Source organism: Drosophila navojoa, chromosome 3 (genome assembly GCF_054131105.1).
Source record: "Drosophila navojoa isolate 15081-1374.11 chromosome 3, UAZ_NAV_1.0, whole genome shotgun sequence".
NCBI lineage: Eukaryota > Metazoa > Arthropoda > Insecta > Diptera > Drosophilidae > Drosophila > Drosophila navojoa.
In genome coordinates this window covers 7,486,124-7,507,243 of record NC_142891.1, presented here as the reverse complement: position 1 = coordinate 7,507,243, position 21,120 = coordinate 7,486,124, and the positions used below count along the sequence as shown (strand labels likewise).

Below are 21,120 nucleotides of genomic sequence, written 5' to 3'. Positions count from 1 at the left end.
GAATTATGTTTATTATTTGCAATGGTTTATTGGGATGATGACGCACCTGCACCATGCGCTTGAGATCATCCTTCTGGATGACCTTGATCTGCGCCGACTCCCGCAGCCAGCGGCGCAGCCAATGCCCGAACCAGACCAGACCACACTCGCACTCGAGGGGATTGTGGGCGGTGTTGAGGCCGCCCATGATGCTGCGCGTGCCCACCGCATCCCAGTAGCTCTTGTTGGGGTAGAAGCTGTCGGCGGCCAGCGCATTGATGCGATTGTGCGAGATGTCGATGGACAGGTGGGGCACCTCGCGCAGCGTATAGAAGATGCCCGGCGGCAGATCGGAGATGCGCGTGTGCGAGATCTTCACGCGCAGCCGCTGATTGCGCGCGAGCCCAACGAAGGCGTCGGGCGAGATGGTCTGCACATTGCTGCCATAGAGCTCCACCAGCTGCAGCTTCGTGTTGTTCGCCAGCTTGGCCAGCAGCTGGCCGCCGATGTTGGGCTCCAGGCAGTGGACGCGCAGCTCCTGCAGTCCCGGCAGCCGGGCCACCAGCTCGCCCAGATTCGCATGCGAACTGGCATGAAGTTTGCGCAGCGAGCGCAGCTTGGCAAAGGCCTGCGGATTGGCCACCTTCACGTCCAGCAGATTCAGCTCGGACAAGTGGCGCAGGCTGAGCAGATCGTGCAGCGTGATGCGGCGCAGCGGATTGTGCGCGAGGTCCAGCACCCGCACCGAGGGCGGCAAGTGCTCCACAGCGCAGCTGGCATTCATCAGCTTGTTGTGGGAGACGTTGACGTGGCGCAGATGCCGCAGCCCACCGAGCGGCGACAGCTCCTGCAAATAGTTGCCGCTGACGTCCAGGTAGGAGAGCAGCGGCAGCTTCAGCACCGGCAGCACATAGAGCCCCATGTGATGGAGTATTAGCTTGCGGACGCGCGGCGTGTGCACGAACACCTCACGCAAATTGGTCGTGACGAGCGGATTCTCGGAGAGATCCAGATTGGTCAGATTGTTGAGGAAACTAAAGGTGTTGTCCGGCAGTATGGTGATGCGATTGCGGGCCAAACTTATGTCGTAAAGGAACTGAGAGTTGACAAACATCGAGGCGTCCAGATACTCGAGATTGTTGTGCGACATCTGAATGGAGCGCAGCGTGAACCCGACGTCCGTGAAGGCGGGCACGGGCCAGATGCTCAGCTGATTATCGGATATGTCCAGAAACTCCAGACGGGTGTTCATGAACACCTCGCGCGGCAGAGCGCGCAGCCGATTCGAGCAGATGCGCAGAATTCGCAATTTGCGCAAATTCGAGAACTGCTCCACCTGCAGCTGATCCAGCTGATTGTGGCTGAGATCCAGCTCCTGGAGACTGTTTAGGCCCTGGAAGCTGCGACGTCGCAGCGAGCTGAGATTGTTGTGCGACAGATTGAGAATCTCCAGGAATTCGAGGTCGCCGAAAGCGTGGCTCTGCAGTGCGCCCAACATGTTGTGGGCCAAGTTGAGGAAGCGCAGCGTGTTGGCCAAGTTGGTAAAGCTGTCCGACTTGGCCACGTGATTGTGGCTGATGTCCAGCTGGTATATGTACATATAGCTGCTCAGCTCATCGTCAAAGTGCGAGATGTGATTGTGGCTCAGATTGAGCCTCAGCGGCGTGGTGGCATTCGAGACGTAGTGAAAGGCCTTCAAGGATAGCGAGCAGAGCTGATTGTGCATCAGATCCAAGGCCGCCAGATTGGGCAGGACAGTGAAGGCGGCATGGGAAATGTTGCTCAGGCGATTATACGAGAGGTCTATGTAGCGCAGGAATTCCAGATTGTAAAATGCATGACGTGCAATGCTGCGCAAGCGATTCGATTGCAGATTCAGCGTCTGCAGGTCGCCCAAATTGTGAAACGTTTGTGGCTCCAGGCGCTCCAGGGCATTGTAGGAGAGCTCAATCTCCACCAGATGACTGTGCGCATCCGGCAGGAAGAGGCCTTGGGGCAGTGCCTTCAGCTGATTGAAGCTCAGATTGATGTAGCTCAGCTCTCGCATCTGGGCAAACGACTCGTTCGAGATGCTCTTCAGATTGTTATTGTCCAGGCCGAGCCAAATGAGCTGCGAGAGCGGCAGCAGTGCATCCAATGGATCCAGCGACTCCAAGCTCCTGGCGGGAAATACGGCAAAGGAGAGCTCCAGTATTTTCAGCGTATGCGAGACATTCTCAAACACCAGCGGATGGTGAATGGTGATGTCGTTGAAGCTCAGACTGATCTCCTGTATCTGCTCCAGGCCCGCAAACGAGCCCAGATGCAAATGCGTTATCTTATTGTTCCTGAGGAGTATCGTCTGCAAATTGGCCCCCCACCCGTCCACGGCAAAGATGCCCTCGGGTATGTCGGCTATCGAATTGTAGCCAATATTCAGATATGACAGCTGTGTGTAGTTCTTCAGGCCGAGAACGGGAATCATCGTGAAGTTGTTACCGCTCAGGCTCAGCACTTTCAGATTCTCGGTAAAGGTGGGCAAGTTGTTGAGCTGGTTGATGTGGTTGGAGGTCAGATACAAATATCTCAAGCGATGCAGCGTGGATATAGCCACAGGCACTGTGGTCAGATGATTCCGCTCCAGGTCCAGATACTCCAGTGTGTCCGTCAGACCTTCAAAGGCGGCCGGATGCACTCGACTGATGGCATTGAAGGCCAGCACAAGGTGCACAATGCCCGTGTCCTTGAACACCTCAGCGGGCAGGTGAGCGATGTAGTTCTGCTCCATGTTGAGCGCACGGATGTGCACATCCGAATAGTTTTGCTGAAAGTAATCCGACTCCAGCTGCTCGATGCAGTTTTGCCCCAGATCGAGCTTCTCCAGGTGCATGCGCAGCGGCCGCTGCTGCAGCTCCTTCCACTGGACGCTGCGCAGCAAATTGTCCCGCAGGCTGACGATGCGCAGCTCCGGCAGGTGCTCGAACAGCTGGTGCGGAAAGACGCTCAGCAGATTGCTGGACAAGTCCATGGTGACCAGCGAGCGGGGCAAGTAATTGGCTGCCACGTGAGTGATGCGATTATTGGACAGATCGAGCCACAGCAGCTTCTGCAGCTGTTCGAACGGACGACCGCTGCCAGCCCGTTCCATTCCACTCGTTCCAGGCGTATGCAGCGCATTGTCCGATTCCGCGCGGTTCTGCACGGCAGCCAAGCTGCTCGGCTGCGAACTGTTGTCGCCCGCACCGAGAGAAGAGTCTAGAGCGCCACCTGGCGACACTTCCGTAATGTCATTACCGGACAAGTGAAGCGAGCGCAGCGTATCGTGCAGCGCCTCCCAGTTGCCATCCAAGCTGGTTATGTGATTGCTATTGTGAATGGAATGGAAAACGAGATAATTAAATTTACATTACTTATTAGAATGCAAAACTCAAATAGTATCGAAGAGATTTCTTGTTATATATCTTTATCATTGTGTATAAAAAAAGTCTTCTTATAGTAAAAGCTAAAACTAACTCTGCTTTTGTCGATTTAAGATATGTATTTGTGAACTAAAATATCCCTACTTATATCATTGTTTTGTAAAAGGTTCTGTATAAAAATATCTATAATATAGAAATACAGTTAAAGCTGATATTTTTTTGCAAAAAATTTAATTAGAAGTTTTTTATTTTATCGTTAATATATTTTTTTTATTTATTTTATTTTTGTTTCAAATATTTTGAGCTCATAAGTACTTTCTACACTTTACACACTGCCCAAAATATTTACATCTATCCAAATATCAGTACGTCACTCAAAGAGTAAAGCCATTGTGAGTTATGCTTTCCATTAACCAATTGCGCGCTCTCTCTCTCTTTCTCTGTCTCTTTCACTGTATTTCACTGCGACAGGCATAAGAGCGGCGCAAAGAGCTTTTCGATTGCCATTTGTCAGCGCTGAAATTGAACTCAATCCACTTACCGTTGCGCCACGAGACGTGTGAGTGAGTGCAGTCGCTGCAGTGCCTCCAATGGCAGCTGCTGCATCTTGTTGCCCGAGATGTCCAGAGTCATCAAGGAGTACGTCATGGTGCTATGGAAGAGAGAGAGAGAGAAAGGGAGATAGTCATTATGTGCTAGCTTTGTTATTGTTGCTATATATATATTTTTGATGTGTTTATAATACTAAAAGTTTTGCTAAACTTTGAAAGCTAAGCCTCGCCACGCCCCGGCCTAACGCCCCTCTGGTTATTGAGGTGCTGCATGCCTTTTGACATAACCATCACACAAGTCGGAAAACAAATATTTAAACTTAATTAACGCACCGCACACCCAGCGACAGCGGCAGAGGCAGAGGCAGCGGCAGCGACAGCGAGCCGTATGACCTAACCTAACCCAACCCCCCTCTGGACACACTCATCGACATTTCGTTACCGCTGCACTCCATTAATAGTTACACATAAACACACACACACACACACACACACACATAAATACAAAATAAACAGCGAAAAGTATAGGCAGACCGAGGAGGCAGAGCGGGAGCGCGCAAGAGAGTAAAAGAGCGACCTCAATTATGAAAACCACGAGGTTTTACAAACAAGCATCAGGCTGCCTTAGAGCCTGGGCGCCCCTTGTTCTTTGTTCGCTTTGTTGTTGTTGCTGTTGCTGTTGTTGTTATTATAACTACTACATTGTTGTTGGCTGTCGGCTGTTGGCGACGAAGAATCAAACGCAAAACGCAAACCGAATTTTTGTGGCTCCTTTTACTTAGTCTCTACCGCTCTCGCTCGCACTCGCCTTAAGCGCCTTCCTCCGGCATCAGTTGTTGCCGGCGACTGTTTTCGGTTTGCGTTTTGGTTGCCATTTCCCGTTTACCGGTTGCTCGCTGTTCGCCTTTTGCTGTTGTTGTGTTGTTCTTGTTGCTATTGTTGTTTTACTTGTGGTCTCACATTTGAGTTGTGTGCGTGAGCGAGTGCGTTTGTCATCAAAGGACTCTATGTAAATATAGCGAATTCGCTGTGTACTCACTCAGGCATACACATATGCATATTCATAAGTCGAGGGCAGTTCAAAGAGTGGCTTCAGAAACGTAGTATGAAAGCAAGGTAAATAAATCTGACTTTGATTATCTATAAGCTTTACAATATATTATTCATATACAATACAATATATTGAAGAACATATTTTTCTTTATCAGCAATTTTTTTCTACAACATCGCCATGTCTTTGAGCTAACCTCGCTTTAGCTTTTTCTTATTTATTACAATCTTCAAAAGGCGAAATACTTGGAATTTATTGTATCTAATATCAAACACCATATCCTTTCAATTTATTTATAGATAACCGAAGACTGTGGCAACCCACATGCATACATACATACGTATGAGTTATATATGTATATGTATTTGTACACATGCACAAAACCAAACAATGTTCACATTTGACGACACTGGCGAGCGACACGCGACACAAGCAGTAAAATAACACACGCACACTCACACACTCACTCACTCACACCCTCGCACACACTGGCTAACCTGCGTGTAAAATATTAATCACGCATGCAATACAAACAAAAATTGGACGTAAGCTGGCTAAAGGCTTTCCGATCTAACGATTAGGCAAATATACTTTCATTGGGATCATTAGCAGATGGCTAAGAAACCGACTAAGGCTCTAACTCGGTAATTTCATAGTTTATTCAATGAAGCTATTCAAGCAATTTAAGGTCAGGTCAGGTCAGGTCAGATTGTTTTCTTGTATTTTTTTAAAGAATTTTACTTTACTTACATATGTACATTAAATATTTAGAATGATGAATGAATTGAAAATTTGAATTATTAAAATAGCTAACTTTAATACAAATAAACTGCTTATATCTTCAGACGAAATCGATGCTAAATCTAGTATTTCACAAATACATATATATGTACATGCATCTAAATATGTATATAAATACACATATATATTTTATTTTTTCCTTAGTATTTGCCGTAAATCGTTAATGAACATGTTTCACAGAAATAAAAATTAATAAAATAATGAAATGCTCAAATATGTATATATTCCCGTTTATTTAACCTCAAGGCTTATTTTAAATGCAAAAAGTCAACGGCCAACCTGCAAGCACTGCCAGTTTTCTGTTTAAATACAATTAAAAACAAAATTTCGTTGCACACCCTTGCGGGACGACAGCTTCGGGCAAATTTTTAAAAATTTGGGGTCAACAAGCAGCAGAAACTCCAGACAGCAGCTGATCCATACACACTCGCATATTATTCCCATTCCTTTCTCTGCTCGTGAAGAAACATATGATATGAGATCAAAAGCAAGTCTGATAATGCCAGCCGCCGAAAAGTAAATATTCTCTTGATCTCGAAACTGTAAGGGCCGCGCTATTATTATTTGCATTTCTTGTGCTCTTTTAGCACAAGCATATGAAACGGGATCAAAAGCAAGAGCGATAAAGGTGGCTATAATTAACTGAGTTATTACTCATACTCTTATATACAGCAGCCGACCTAACATACATATTTATATATATGTAGGTAAATCCACAGCTTGTGCTCTGCTCTTGCATAATGATGTGTAACGAGGTCAAATGCAGGAGCACTAATGGGCACTGTAAGCAGCTGACTTGCCTTCTATGCTCTTTACGGCTTTGCTGTCAATTGATTACTATAAGAGCTGTGAAGCATACCTAACGACGAGCCACTCGTACTCTTTACTCCTTGAAACGGGATAAGCAGAAAAAGCGATATTTCTTGCTGTCGAAAAGTAATTGAGCCACTCACACTCACATTATGCATATTATTTGTGCTCCTTTATCTCAAGCAATGCAAGAGCAACAATGGCATACATCGGTTACTTAATTATTTTCTATGCTCTCAATTCTAACGTCGATATACTCGCACTCTCATATTGTCCACATTCCTTGCTCTACTCTTGCATAAAAATGTGAAATAAGATCAAAAGCAAAAGCAATAATGGCGACTGCCGACAGCAGAGCTACATACATACATACATATCTCTTCACAGAAATCGCTCTGTGAGTGAAGCATGCCTAGCAGCCGATTCACTCAAACTTACATGCTCCATATATTCGTTGCTCTACTTTAGCACATACGTGAAACGGAACTACAACAAAGAGTGCGATTCGCCTTCTGCTCAGCTCTCAGCTGTGCAGCCATCTCACTCTCACTCTCACACACAACAGCACTGCGCACTCTGCAGTGCGAACGTAGAGAACGGGATCAGCAAAATAGCTGAGCTATCTCTTTTACACTCAATAGAATAATTTACTCAGTGGATAAACACTTGTTGCCAGCTCTGTGAGCCGCGCCTTGCACGCATGCACACACGCATTTCACAGTGTTTATTTATTTTCGGATAATATTTATTTAATTGCACGCAGTTAACAGCTGTAATATCGGTATCACTTATTTTTAGATTTCGTTGCTTTTAAAGCTATACATTTGTTATATTCTAAAACTCTATTAATAAATAAATTGATTGCGTTTAAAAGAATTTCTTCCTCTTCACAACGAGAATAATTATGCCTAAAACACACAGCAGCCCAAGCAGAGCATAGCCAATGTAGACGAGCCATTTGAGATTGCCCGATCCATTGGCATCCTTGACAACATAGTCCCGCGCTATACAGTTATACGCTAATGAACTGCAAAATACTTGACAGTTGTCGCCTTTTGTAATGCACTTGACCCAGTCGAAGCAGGGCTTCGTATGATCATCCGCACAGAAGTTCAAGCAATTTGCTGAGCTTAGTAATTCCTGGGATGTTCCGTTCCGGAACCAGCACTGACATCTATTTCTACATTTATCCAAAATCTTTGGAATGTTATCAACGTCCGCGCCTCTGACCGTTATCAGCGACAGCAATGCCCAGAGCCAAGCATGTCGCAACATTTTTGAACAGTCGATGAAGTGACAGGCAGCACGATCCAAACCCAACTGAACTCAGCGACCATCCAACTTCTTCTCGCGTAATTCCCGATAAGCCAGCTGTGGCTACAGAGTAACGAATATGCTTCCAGTAAATATACGGGTCATTGGTTCATAATGAGATATAAATATATATGTATTATATAATATAATACATATTTATTGTATAACAGATAATTATAACTTCTGCTTTATATATACATATGTATTTATGTTATATTATTTATGTTATATCAATATATTATAAATACAAGAAATTGTAATTGATAACGAACGAGAGGAGATCTTCACTCTTCAGACAATTATTAGCCTCGTTTTCTATAATAAAGCATAATAAGATACGAATTGTAAGTGATAAAGGCAGAAATACAGTACATTCATATGTATGTATATAAATATGTTTGTACGAAGATTTCTTGAAACTTGAACTCGGATGGTAAGTCGTGATAAGAGGGTTTTCTGAAAAATCTGAAAAAATGTGCCAGGTTTTCTTGAAGTCGATCCTTGAATATGATTCAAGAATTTCTTAGAATATTTTCCTCAATGTAAAACCTTTTGTAGAAATTGGAATGCATATATTTAATACATATATTTATAGATTCTTTCTATAGACAATTTTGCCTTAGTTTATTCAGCTGCACGTACTGCCCGCATCCAAACGTTGATGCCTTTTAGAGTATTTCAAATTGTGGTTTTGCAACTGCTGAGCTAACTTTTTGATAAGCATGCGACATGTGAAAGAGTGAGAGAGAGAGAGAGAGGGAGAAGAGGAGCAGAGCTAAAGAGTAGGTGTGGAATTGGATGCTTGGCGTAATTTTAGCCACATTTTTGTCAGGTATGTGCACATTAATTAGTTTGATTTAAGTTGAGATGTGGCCTGTTGACGAGCGACTCGTCTGTCTATTTGCCCGACCAACCCCTGCCCGAGCAGCCCCTCCCCCAATGCCTTTAGCTCCAACTACTACCCTTTTATGCACATTATCTGTTTACTTTTGCATGTTGTGGTAGGGCAGAGGAGGTTGAGTAGGGCTGGTTGGGGCAGGGAGGGGGGCCAAAGTGGGGGTCTTAAAAACTGCGCAAACTGTTAACGTGCGTCCATTTAGCTTTACCAAATGTGTGGGTCGGAAGGGGTTTTGCGGTGAGCGTGCAATGAGGGGTTATGCAGGGCGTGAGGCGGGGGGCGTGTCTGGTTTGGTTTGAGTTCTTTGTGCTCGTTAAAAAATTTTCGCGTTTCATTTCATGCCGCCCAAAAGGAAAGCCCAACAACTGCCAAATGCGGTCGAGTGGTAAAAAGAGAAAGAGAGCACAAAAGCGCACGAGAGCGAGAGGGAATGAGCGGAGCGAAAGAGCGAGTCATACAGTGTTTGATGTGATGTGTTGTGTGGGACCATAAAAAAGCTGACGAAATATGTGCTTGTTGTACGCCCGTCCATCCGTCCGTTCGTCCATTCGTCCGTCCGTCTGTACAACACTCTCCATGCATATTTGGAGTCCGTTCGCCGCTCGCGCATGCCCCTCCTGCAGGGTATTCGAGCCGGCGAGCAACACATAATTGCGGCATAGCCGAACCAGCTGAATGCTTATCAGCAAAAAACTAACGTAAAATATTTCCATCTCTCTTGTTAGCATCTCTGTGTTTTTTGTTTTCTTTTTTATAAGATTTTTTACTGCATAATTTAGAGTATCTCTTCTGCTTTGCTATTCTGTCTGTAATTTTCGTACAAAAACAGGGCGAGATAGTTTATTAAACATCTCTTTTGACTATTTATATTATTTTTAAGTTTTCTAATTGCTGACTTGCATACATCTTATGAATATTCCATGCATGTATATTGTATTTGCCTTATATTATATATAATTAGAAGCTTTCTTTCATATATTCTTTGCCTTTCAGTTGTTTTTTTTCTGTATCGGAATATACATGTATCTATATGAAATATGTGTTTCCGCTCTTTATAATAATTGTAATAAATATAAAGAGTCTATCAAATTTTCATTTGACATAAAATATATATGTAACACATGCTGTATGTTGCTATCTTTATCGTTTCCTCCTGGTCTCTCTCACTTTCTCTAGATCTCCTTCGCTTTTTTCAGCTCTCTCTTTGCTTAGTTGGTTCCTCTTTAGTTGGTTCCTTAGTTAGTTCTTTGCATCCCTTCTTTTATACTTCATTTCATTATTATCACTCTTAATCAATTTATCAATCGACTTATCTTTCTATATAATCGCTGTTAATACTTACTGAGAATAAGTATAAGATATATAAAATATCTGATAGAGCGAAAGAGGGACCTACACATTTAAGTTACAAGGGAGAGAATAATACACACTCACGATCATATACCTCACATATTATCTATCCTATATATACATATTACAGATCAGCGACTATATAGAGAGAGTAGTCACTGATCTACATACACTCTATATATATATATTTATTTGCTTATCTTTTCATGCAATGCAATTCAAAAGTTAAATAAAACTCTTTTCTCTGAGTTTTCATAAAAGATATTTATAATTGTCCACTAAATGTGTATTGTTTTTTTCTTTCCGCTAGGGCATTAAAATGTCGTTTTACTGTAAATTCGTTTTTTGTTGTTTTTTGTTTTTAACTCGTTTTGCTGCTGCTGTTTTCTTCTTCTTTTTTTTGTGATTATTTACACTCAAACAAATAGCGCTTGAAAGTTTTTCTTTTGCCGAGCCGTGTGTTTGAATGTGTGTGCGTATGTGTGTGTGTGTCTGTGTGTGTATTTCACTGTATTCGCCATGCGAGTTTGCATTTCCTGCCTGCATTTTCAGCCTGAAACACTCCCAAACAGTGAAAACGCTGCAGAGCCAAATTCTCTTCCCTCTCTGCTTTCTCTTGCATCTCCTCCTCTCGGTCACCCATCACCCCTTTGTCTCTCGCAGTTACCTCACTTGCCCCGCCAGCCAACGGCTCATGCTGTTCGTTTGTTAAACTTAATTTTACGCCTTTTTTACAGCTTGCAGTTATATGTTGTAAAAATATGCGTGTGTGCGCGTGTATGTGTGTGTGTGTGTGTGCACTACAAACACATAAATACACACAAAAATGCCAAAAAGAAAAGAAAAAACGAACGTGAAAAAACTGCCGCACAGCGGCCATATAAATAGGCCTGGCAAAACTGTCGCATCATCAGAATAAATGAAATGTATATGTGCATATGCGTGTGTGAGTAAGTGTGTGTGTGTGTGTTTATGAGCTAGAGTGCATCATCATGGCTCAGCACTTATGCGAGGAGCCCTAATCGCAAATGCCAGCACACGTAGCCCTGACTCCCATGCATTGCCACGCCCCCCGCGCCCCAACCACTGGCCACAACGGCAGACCGCCTCTCCTGCCCACATACACACACACATCGTGCCGACCTTCACACTCACCTGAAACTGCGCTCCGATATGTCCTGCAGCTCGTTGTCGATTAGCTTCAGCGTCTTCAGCCGCAAACCCTGAAACGTTTCATCGTCGACGCTCTGCAGATGCGTGTTCGACATTTCGATATATCGCACGCTGCTGTGTATGAATTCTGCAAGAGAGATAAGAGTTAAAAGAGTGTGAGTGAGTCTGGGGTAGACTGACGTGTGCCTGTATGCATGTGTGCATGTGTGTGTGTGTCGAATATATTGATGTGGCATCGGCGACCAAGTCAAAGTGACGCTGCCTGCCAGCATTGGCCGACGCTGCTGCCGCCGCCAGTTCATCATTCAAATTGATTTTAAACGGCATTTGAAGCGTTTCCCATAACCCGAGGGAACAGTTCGAATCGCGCTCTCCGGCCTCATCTCGCCTCGACTGGCCTATGGCCCCCACCTCCAGCAGAGGACTGGGGCTAACGATGATGGCTTTTGTTTTGGCAGTTTGATAGCAGGCGCGTTAAAGCAAATGGGTCATCAGCGAGCCATTGGCCCACACAATAGACTAGAATCAAAAAGGGAAAGAGAGAGAGAGAGAGGGGGGAGAGCGAGAGGGAAGTGCCTGCTGGCCTGGCCTGGGCAGGACTTTGATTTTTATGCGCTTTTTCCTTTCCCAGCAACCACCCGCCATAATAGGAAAACGACCAAAGCAATTTAAAAAGGCACTTTAGATATATTGGAAGAGTGACATCGTTGGCCAAACAAACAGCCCGCTGAAAACGCTTGACTTGATTGCCCAACAGCAACAACAAGATGATGCAGAAAATGATAAAGAAGAAGAGGAAGACAGAGAAGGCAGCAGCAGCTGAGAGCAGGAGCAGCAGGAGCAGGGAACAGGGAGCAGCAGCAGCAGCAGGAGTAGCAGCAGCAGAAAGAGTATCAGCAGCAGCAGGAGTAGCACGAGCAGGAGGAGCAGCAGTATCAGCAGCAACAGTAGGAGCAAGAGCAGCAGCAGCAGGAGCAGGAGCAGGGAGCAGCAGCAGCAGAAGGAGCAGCAGTATCAGCAACAGGAGAAGGAGCAGGAGGAGCAGGGAGCAGGAGCAGGGAGCAGCAGCAGCAGAAGGAGCAGCAGTATCAGCAGCAACAGCAGGAGCAGGAGGAGCAGGGAGCAGCAGCAGCAGGAGGAAGGTGCAGGCAAAGCAAGGAACTGCACAAAATTTATATAACATTAAGAGCCAAATAACCAAGATAATTTCGACCAAGAGCAAATATGCCAGAGAATACTGAACACAGCAGGAGCAGGGCGTATCAAAAAGGGTTTTTTTTAGCGAAAAGAGGGCAAGTTAAGTACTGTACTTGAATAGATCTGAGTTTTTTGTTTTTTGCTTGATAGCTCATTAACGAACACTCCAATTAGAATACATTTTATGATGCTATATAAAAAAGTCCGACAAAGAAAAAATTCAGTTCTGGAACTTTTCATTTCAAATATTTTTGTTTATGAAAAATTAAAAAACAACGGAACTTGTACCCAATATATAATAATCGTCATGTGAATAGATTCGAGAGCTTTAACTTTTATTTGTCTAAGTACATATATTATCATAGGGAAGACAGATAAGATAAAAGTGGAGATCTATAAGGTAAATACCTAAATGAACTGAGCAAAGGCTTATTGAAGAAAATTCATTCTTTTCCTTATATAGATAATAAAATATATATCATACATAAAACATAATTGACTAATGAATCTGCTCAGATATCCTGTCATGTCATGCCACGTCAGCTGATATAGGAGAATACATTTCATTAATTTTAACTGAGAGTTTTTTTACTCGCTGGCTAATTTGAATTGGAAACCCATTTGATGCCCTCTCCCAACCGCTTGACACCCTGCCACCTCCCCTCCCCCTTCCCGCGCTCATTGTGTGGCCATCTAAATTGGCGTGTAATCCGTAACTGGATAAACAAGCTGCGGGTCAAAAGGCCAAGCACCTGCTGCATAGTTTTAATGGGCGCCACAATGGCGAGGCAGTCACGCGTGAGTTGGCGAGGGGCAATCGGCGAGTTGGTGCGTTGGCGCGTCGGCGCGTTGGCGAGGGGCAATCGGCGAGTGTCGCAATTAATTTGCGATTCGCTGAGCATGTGTTAATTAACAATAGCGACAAGGTCCTTCGAGTGCGCCTCCGGCCTAAGCGCACGACCACGCCCATTACACAACGGCCCGGCTGGCGTCGGGTGACCATGTGTTTTTAGCCTGATTATATGAAATGCGGCTCCAAAGGGAATTTCCGTGTCATGCCTGTCAGCTTAAATTATGGCCTGGCCTTAGCTCAAGTAAAGCGGCAAATGCGACGCGCCACGCCCACAACATTCGTGCGCTACGCCCTGATGGCCAAAAATAAAAAAAGAAAGAGACACCATTTTCTTGTCGTTGTTGTTGCTGTTGCCGTTGTCAGTCGAGTGCGGCACGTGGAACGCGTGGAATGGGCCAGGCCCGAGCGGAACGAGCGAAATGCAGCGGCCAGAAAACTCTGACGTGCAACATGAAAATGCACTTTTCGCTTTTAATTGAAAATTTTTTACGTGAATTGTCATTGCGATGGCTATGGCTACGGCTACGGCTCTGACTCTGGCCCTGTCTCTGCTTCTGCTACTTCTTCTTCTACTACTATTTTTAAAGGTATATGTATGTATATACATTTGGTTCAGTTTCATTTGGTTTCGTTTTGGTTTTTGGTTGTGAAATCTCTGCTTTTTTATGAAAGAGATTTTGGGGTATATTGGTTATTTGTGTCCCTATTGTAGATGGAGAGAAGGATTCGGGAAACTATTCAAGAAAGATCGCCGTAGCTCTATAAAGTATGGATTATAAATTAGAAACTATAGAGTACTATTATAGACAAGAGGATGAGATTTCTCGAAAAGTAATAGATAGATAGATTTATGGAATATTAGAGGTGTACGCCAACTCTGTAAAATGTCTCTGTAGACTACTTGGGAAATAAATATTTACTAAGATCAAGCTTTATATAGATCAACAGAAGGATAACTGGACACATTTAATTCATAAATTATCAGAATTTTCCTTAATTCTCACACACATCCCCAGCATGAACAAGCATTGAACAGTCGGTTACGCTCGTTCCGCTTGATATATTGTTGTTGCTGCTGCTTGTCTCGGTTTTCGTTTTATTTTTAGTTAGCAGCCTCTGCCTGACAGCTTTCAAAATAAGAGAAACAGACACAGAGACACATGGATTGACATATACAATATGCATGCGAGAATATGTATGCATGTGAGTGTGCCACTCTGTGCATGTGCATGTGTGTGTGTACTAAAGTCAAAGCGAAATGCGAATGCGATTGCAATTGCAGATTGTTTGGGATTGTCATTGATTTGGCCATGAACATTTCAGCAGCAATTCAACTTTACAGTCGACTGCACTTAAACAATTAATGAACAATTACGTCCAGGCATCGAAATTAGTTCAGAAAAATCTCCAACAAGTTTTTTACCATGTGCTCTTACCATGGCTGTAGAAGCTTTCTATAGAAATTATTAATTGAATTTGGTTTTCAGCTTAATCAATTCGATTTAGTTATAGTCTGAACACATTAAAAATGTTAATTGCAGGTCTAATGAGTCTTATGCGGCGTGGTAGAGCAACTAAGGTATGTGGTGCACAGATAATATCCTTTTACTTTATATTTACTATGTAATACTACTAACTTATTTACTTAACAGCAGAGCCTAACAGCGGAAGCAAACGGAGAGTGTAATAGCAGAGTGCAATAGCAGAGTGTAATTGCAAAGTCTAACAGCACAGTCGGACATTTAAAAAAAAACTGTTAGTCAAAGAGCAGAGTCTCATAGCCGAGCCCAACAGCAACGTCTTTTAACAGTGTCCAAGGGCAAAGTCTAACAGAGAAGTCTGATATCCGAGTCTAGCAGACTCTAATACTGTGAAGTTAACAGCAAAGTCTGTTAGCAGATCATGATTAAGTAACAGATTAACAGCAACGCTTAACAGGTGAGTGAAAAAGATGAGTCTAACAGCGAACTCAAGCAGAGGAGTCTAACAGCCGAGCTCACGATTCAGTGGCAGTGGCTGTCTTTTAACAGTGTCTGCCCAAGAGCAGAATTTACAGTCTAACAGTCTTCTATTGTTACACTATGTAGTGTTTGTCTGAGAGAGCTTATAAATACAGGTACAATCCGACTGAGCTCCTCTAAGCAGCACGCTGGCTGCTGGCTCAAACTCTTACTCAGTGTGAGAAAGAGAGAGGGAGACACTCCATCTGAAAGTAATCTGATTTCATTTTGTAAGCAAAATTTGAATAATACAAAAGAGCTCAAGCTGGTTATACATATATGAAAATTCAGCATACATCATCCCCTTCCTTCTAGCATTTGTGTTAAGGCAAATAGACGTACACAAATGTCATCAAGTTTCTAGGAAGATTTAATTAACAAAGCTCAACTAGAACAACTCGAAAGTTATGCAATTATTTTCATATTAGCAAATTTCTAATCGAGAATCCTATAAACTCAAATCATGTGTATGTATATGTTCTTCTTATCTATATATGTATATTAAATAGAGTAACTCTGCTTAACGTTTCGTCATTTCCCATTGGAGTTTTCAAATGTGTTTTTTTTGGCATTTTCCTTGTGACTTTGACTAAATTTGAAATGAAAATTAATTTAGTTTGATTATAAATATTTGAAGCAAGGCTGCTCTGGCCGTAAGAAATGCAGTTATTAAAAAATAATTTATTCATAAACGCATTTCATAATCATTTATTTATTTGCGCAGCTCAAATGCGGTTCGTTGCTTTTAAGACTGCAGAATTACTGTGAAATGTGTGCAAGTGTGTGTGTGTGTGTGAGAGTGTGTGTGGCTAATATACACGCAGAGTAAACGACGATATATGCAAACAACTTACATCTTAATTACATATCGCATATTAATACAATATTAATCATACGCCCTGTTGACACGCGCGCACTGGCCAACTGGTAACGTGGCCAACAAACGCATTGGCTATGCAGGATGGCAGCTTTGGTGGAAGGGGGGGCCGTGTGTGTGTATGTGTGCGTGTGTGTGTCTATAGAATGTGTGCATATCTAAGCTATACAGCTGTTGCTGTTGTTGTTGTTGCTGTTGCTAGCATTGCTCTTGTTATGAGTGGACAACACACACATAACACACACACACACACATACACACACACACACACACAACATATGGCGTTAATAAACTTCTAGCTGCTGCGGCAGTTTGTGTTTGTGTCCATCGTGCATGTTGGCTTGTATTTTATGGCCTCAAGTCAATTCTCTGACAAATGGCGAGCATATTTATTTATTTACTTTGGCTGCCAACGTCGCCAGCGTTGCTGAACCTACCTCCCCTCTCACCACCTAAGCCCCCCCTTGTGTTGGCCACTCGTTTGCGTCACTTGCCAAGTGTTTATTCAACTTGCCAAAAGCAAGCAGAAAACTAAACAAAAAAAAAAAAAGAGCTAAAGGGAAATATATGTATATACCCACATACATATATCTGCTTACATATCGCTGTTAAAGTGTTTTGTGGCTTTGTACGAAACTCTTGCAAATTAATATTTAAATATGTTTTGCTGTTCCATTTTTATTTATTATTTATTTATTTATTTATTTTTGTTTGTTTGCTTTTTGCCTCGCTGCACAGCATTAAATGAAATATTTTTGCAATTTGCGCTTACTTTATTCTTAGTTAAATAATAATAATAATATGCATATTTATTTGCAGCCAAACCAAATCATGCACAAAATTAATAGAAATAAACTCCAATAATTCTAGTAATTTTTCACAGTAACACAAATGCCGCCAAATAGTTTCGATGAAAACAATTTCGGGGAATTTCAAAGGGGAAAAAATCTTTTGTTTGTCAAATATATTTTGTCGCTCGCCCAGAAACTGCAAATGTTTCGTTAAATTGCATTTAATTAAATAAAACCGAAAGCTATGCACAACAAAAATGCCCGAAGCGAAAATTCATTCAAATTCCTTTCAGCAAAATGACTTCTCTTTTTGTGAGAAGAAAACAAAATCAAAATAAACTTTTCGGCAATCAAAGGGATAAAAATAATAATAATGATACTCTCGTATGCATTTAAAGAGATTGTGGATTTGCTTTTTACTTATTCCTTGCATTGTTAAATATGAATAATTAAATAATAAATAAATGCAGTTGAAAGGAATTTTGAACTTAATTAAAACACAATCCTCAAAGAAAACTGCCAAAAGCTACTAAAACCTGTTGAAGTCAGTCGTATTAAACGAAAAATCAGATATTGGCTTTTATTTTTGGCCGCAAAAGGGGTATCATGCACTTAATAAGGATATCAATAGAAAGTCACGTGTATAAGCTTTTCGTTTTACAGACAGTTTTGTCATTCAGTGCTCAGGAGTAATTAATTCTTCATCTATAAAACTATGTTAAATAACAGAGCCTAACAGCGGAGCTTGTTAGTCGAGTCTGTTAAGTGAACAGCAATGCTGATTAGCTGAGCAGAATTGATTAACAGTAACAGCATAGCCCAATAGCAGAGTTTAACAGCGAAGTCAGTAGTAGAGCCTGACAACGGCAGAGTTTGATACTGTAAAGCTAACAGAAAAGTCCTTTAACAGAACATGATTGATGCAAATAGATCAATCTAAGAGCGGACTCTAGCAACAGCGGACTGTTTGGCAGCAGTGTGTAACAGTAGAGCCTCACAACAGAGTCTGATTGCAGAGTTTGTGGCACTGTTAAAAGACACAGACCCGCTCAATTGTGAGTCTATTACAGAGGCCTACGATTTAACATTGTCTGAGTTTAATATTAAAGCTCAAGAGCAGAGACTAACATTAGTCAGAGAGACAAAGAGAGAGAGAGAGAGAGGGCGACAGAGAGAGATAGAGAGACAGAGAGATCAAGAGACAGTCTATGTAAATCAATGTTATTTTGTTATCACAGAACTACAAAAGACTGCAAGTTTTGTATTCATGAAAATTCAGCATATGCCTCGTGTCTCTCTTAATTCGCATATAACTAGCATTTGTGTTTAGACGCACATAAATGTCATCAAGTTGCTCGAGAGATTTGATTAACAAAGTTCAACAACAACAACTCTAAAATGATGCAACTATTTAGTTATTAGCAAATTTCTATTACAAATCATACATGAGCAATCAACAGAGTTTTTGCTTATGTGCATGTGTTTACTTTCGAGGGAATGCATAGAATACTAGAGTTGCTATTTAATTTCTGGGTATCAATTTAGAGATGTAGACAGTAATAATTTCGTATCAATGATAATTTTAGATGATGAAGACGCCAGCGAGCAATAAAATAACAAATTTTACTAAGAGAATAATAAATAAATTATACTCCACAAAGCATGGCTTCAATCAATGTGAATAATACTTCTAAATTTTACCAGAAAAGATTTGATTCAAATTTATTCAATAGCAGAATTTTGAATGAAATTAAATGGAATATTTTTGGGATGTTTTTTTAGGCAATTTTTAAAAAGTGTTTCGCAAAGAAGTCGTAAATCAAGTCTCTGCTCGCTTTGGATAGTTGTGAAACTATCTTTGATCTGAATGCTATCGCAGCCAGAGCAAAAACACTTTCAATTTCCATAGGCTGCCCATAAGGGTGGAGCTCTCTCATTCCCACTCTCTACCCCCCTCTCTGGCTGTCCCACTCTTCCACTCCCTCTTAGCTTTTGACCTATGTGAACGTATGTGCTGATGAAGATTACGTCAGCTGAAAAGTTATTGTTTTGGTCGAGGCATTCATTGAGGCAAGGCGGCCAAGCATAAGAAGCGAATGTGTGTGTGCGCGTGTGTGTGTGTTTGTATGTGTGCTTCATTTATATCCATATACTCTTGTGTGCCCTGCGATGCTGCAGCTGGAGGATGTCAGCAGCAGCAGCAGCAGGAAACGTGCAGCAGCTTGTGTAAGCCTCGCTGCCTGCCTGCCTAGCCTGGTCACGGCCAGGCCCGGCCTGCTCTCTGTTAAGAAATAGTTTCGGCATGAAAATTGTGGTCGAATTGAATATAGAGCGAATGCTGCTGCTGCTGCTAGCATGTGTATGTGTGCGTGTGTGTGTGGCAGCTGCCCTGGGGGCGCATCAGCAACACTGGCCAAGCGTGAAAATGACCAGAAAACATTAAAAATAAATCTAAATTGCACATTTGTGGCTTAAATATCATTTACGGCCCGAGCACAATACCAAAATGTTCACTTGAAATTTTGCGCCCAGAAATTGGCAAACATATTTCGTGCTTTGGCTCCCATTGATGGCCTGAAGGCAGCTTTATCGAAATATTTGAATACGAAATAAGCTGAAATAGTTGCGTTTCTGTTGGCTAGACTCACTGAAGGACTCATTGACTCCTGCGCCACCAAATGGCGCTAGGTGAGGCTTGGCTTTTAAGCCGCTCTCTGTCGTAAGCAGCTTGGCGGCTTAAAAAATGCCAAATTTTGAGAGATTTTAGTTCACTTTTGATGTTTCATGCTGTACACATGGGAGAACGGGGCAGATTGTAGGGGAGTCTGTCAGCTGTTGATTGATAATGCCACAGTGCATGGCAATCGTTGCTATGAGGCGCATTTAGATGTCGATATTTATATGTGCATATACTTCATAAGCTATGAGCGCTCAGAGCTTATTCTGGCAATTACGTTCAACAAAATTTTTCTATAATTAATTGATCTACTTTTGTCAAATGTATGCAAATCATATTGCTGAACATTTAAAAATAAATTTATGATCTTAGAAGTAATCTGCAAATAGCTGGCATTTATTAATTTACATATATTTTACAATTTAATGAATCGAAAATTATGTACGTTAAGCTGCATTGACCTTTGTTTAATACCGTAACTTGACTTTGTATACAATCAAACTAATACAAATAAATATACAATCTATATTCTATATTCTATATTCTATATTCTATATTCTATATTCTATATTCTATATTCCATATTCTATATTCTATGTTCCATATTCTATATTCTATATTCTATATTCTATATTCTATATTCTATATTCTATATTCTATATTCTATATTCTATATTCTATATTCTATATTCTATATTCTATATTCTATATTCTATATTCTATATTCTATATTCTATATTCTATATTCTATATTCTATATTCTATATTCTATATTCTATATTCTATATTCTATATTCTATATTCTATATTCTATATCCTATATTCTATATCCTATATTCTATATTCTATATAGCTATCAAACTAGTCTAGTTAGTCATGTCTCTGAGCAGCTAAAGTAAGTATATGCACACATCTGTACATACATACATATGTATATATATAAATGTTTATATCTCTATATAGTTTTGCGAACATATTTAACATGTCTGACAGAGTATTTTATATGCTCTGCACAATTCAAACAACTTTAGCTCTGTCTAACTTTTATTTTATTTTTGCAAGACATATTCGAATGTTTTGCCATTGCCGTTTGCTGCTGTTGCTGCTGCTGTTGCTGTTGCTGTTGCTATTGCTGCTGTCACATATTTTTGGCAACACAAATTTTGGAATTTTTAATGAATTTCAAGTCGTTGTCATCGTCATTGCAAATGTCCCCCGCCCCGCCCGCCGCTGTTGCTGCTGCCGTTGCCGTTGCATATTTGTGTGCGCTGAAAAGTATGCAACATCTGATGTGTGCTGGCCAGGGCGGGCCAGGGCGGGACAGACAAGACTGGACATGCTGGACGGACGAGACAATCGGGACAGACCTGGCCCGGCATGCCAGTGGTTGCTGTGGCCAA

General features: G+C 41.9%; 1 protein-coding gene across 4 annotated transcripts in view; it reads right to left on the bottom strand.

Annotated features, from left to right (window-relative positions):
- The window catches only part of LOC115563825 (uncharacterized), a 78,745-nt gene that overhangs the window by 6,133 nt on the left and 51,492 nt on the right, over positions 1-21,120 (bottom strand). For all 4 annotated transcript variants that reach the window (XM_089257409.1, XM_089257408.1, XM_089257407.1 and 1 more), the window contains exons 3-5: positions 11,308-11,452; positions 3,919-4,029; positions 47-3,323 (exon numbers count right to left, since the gene is read on the bottom strand). In XM_089257409.1, coding sequence (XP_089113535.1) covers positions 47-3,323; positions 3,919-4,029; positions 11,308-11,452 — 3,533 coding nt within the window. The remainder of the gene's footprint in view (positions 1-46; positions 3,324-3,918; positions 4,030-11,307; positions 11,453-21,120) is intronic.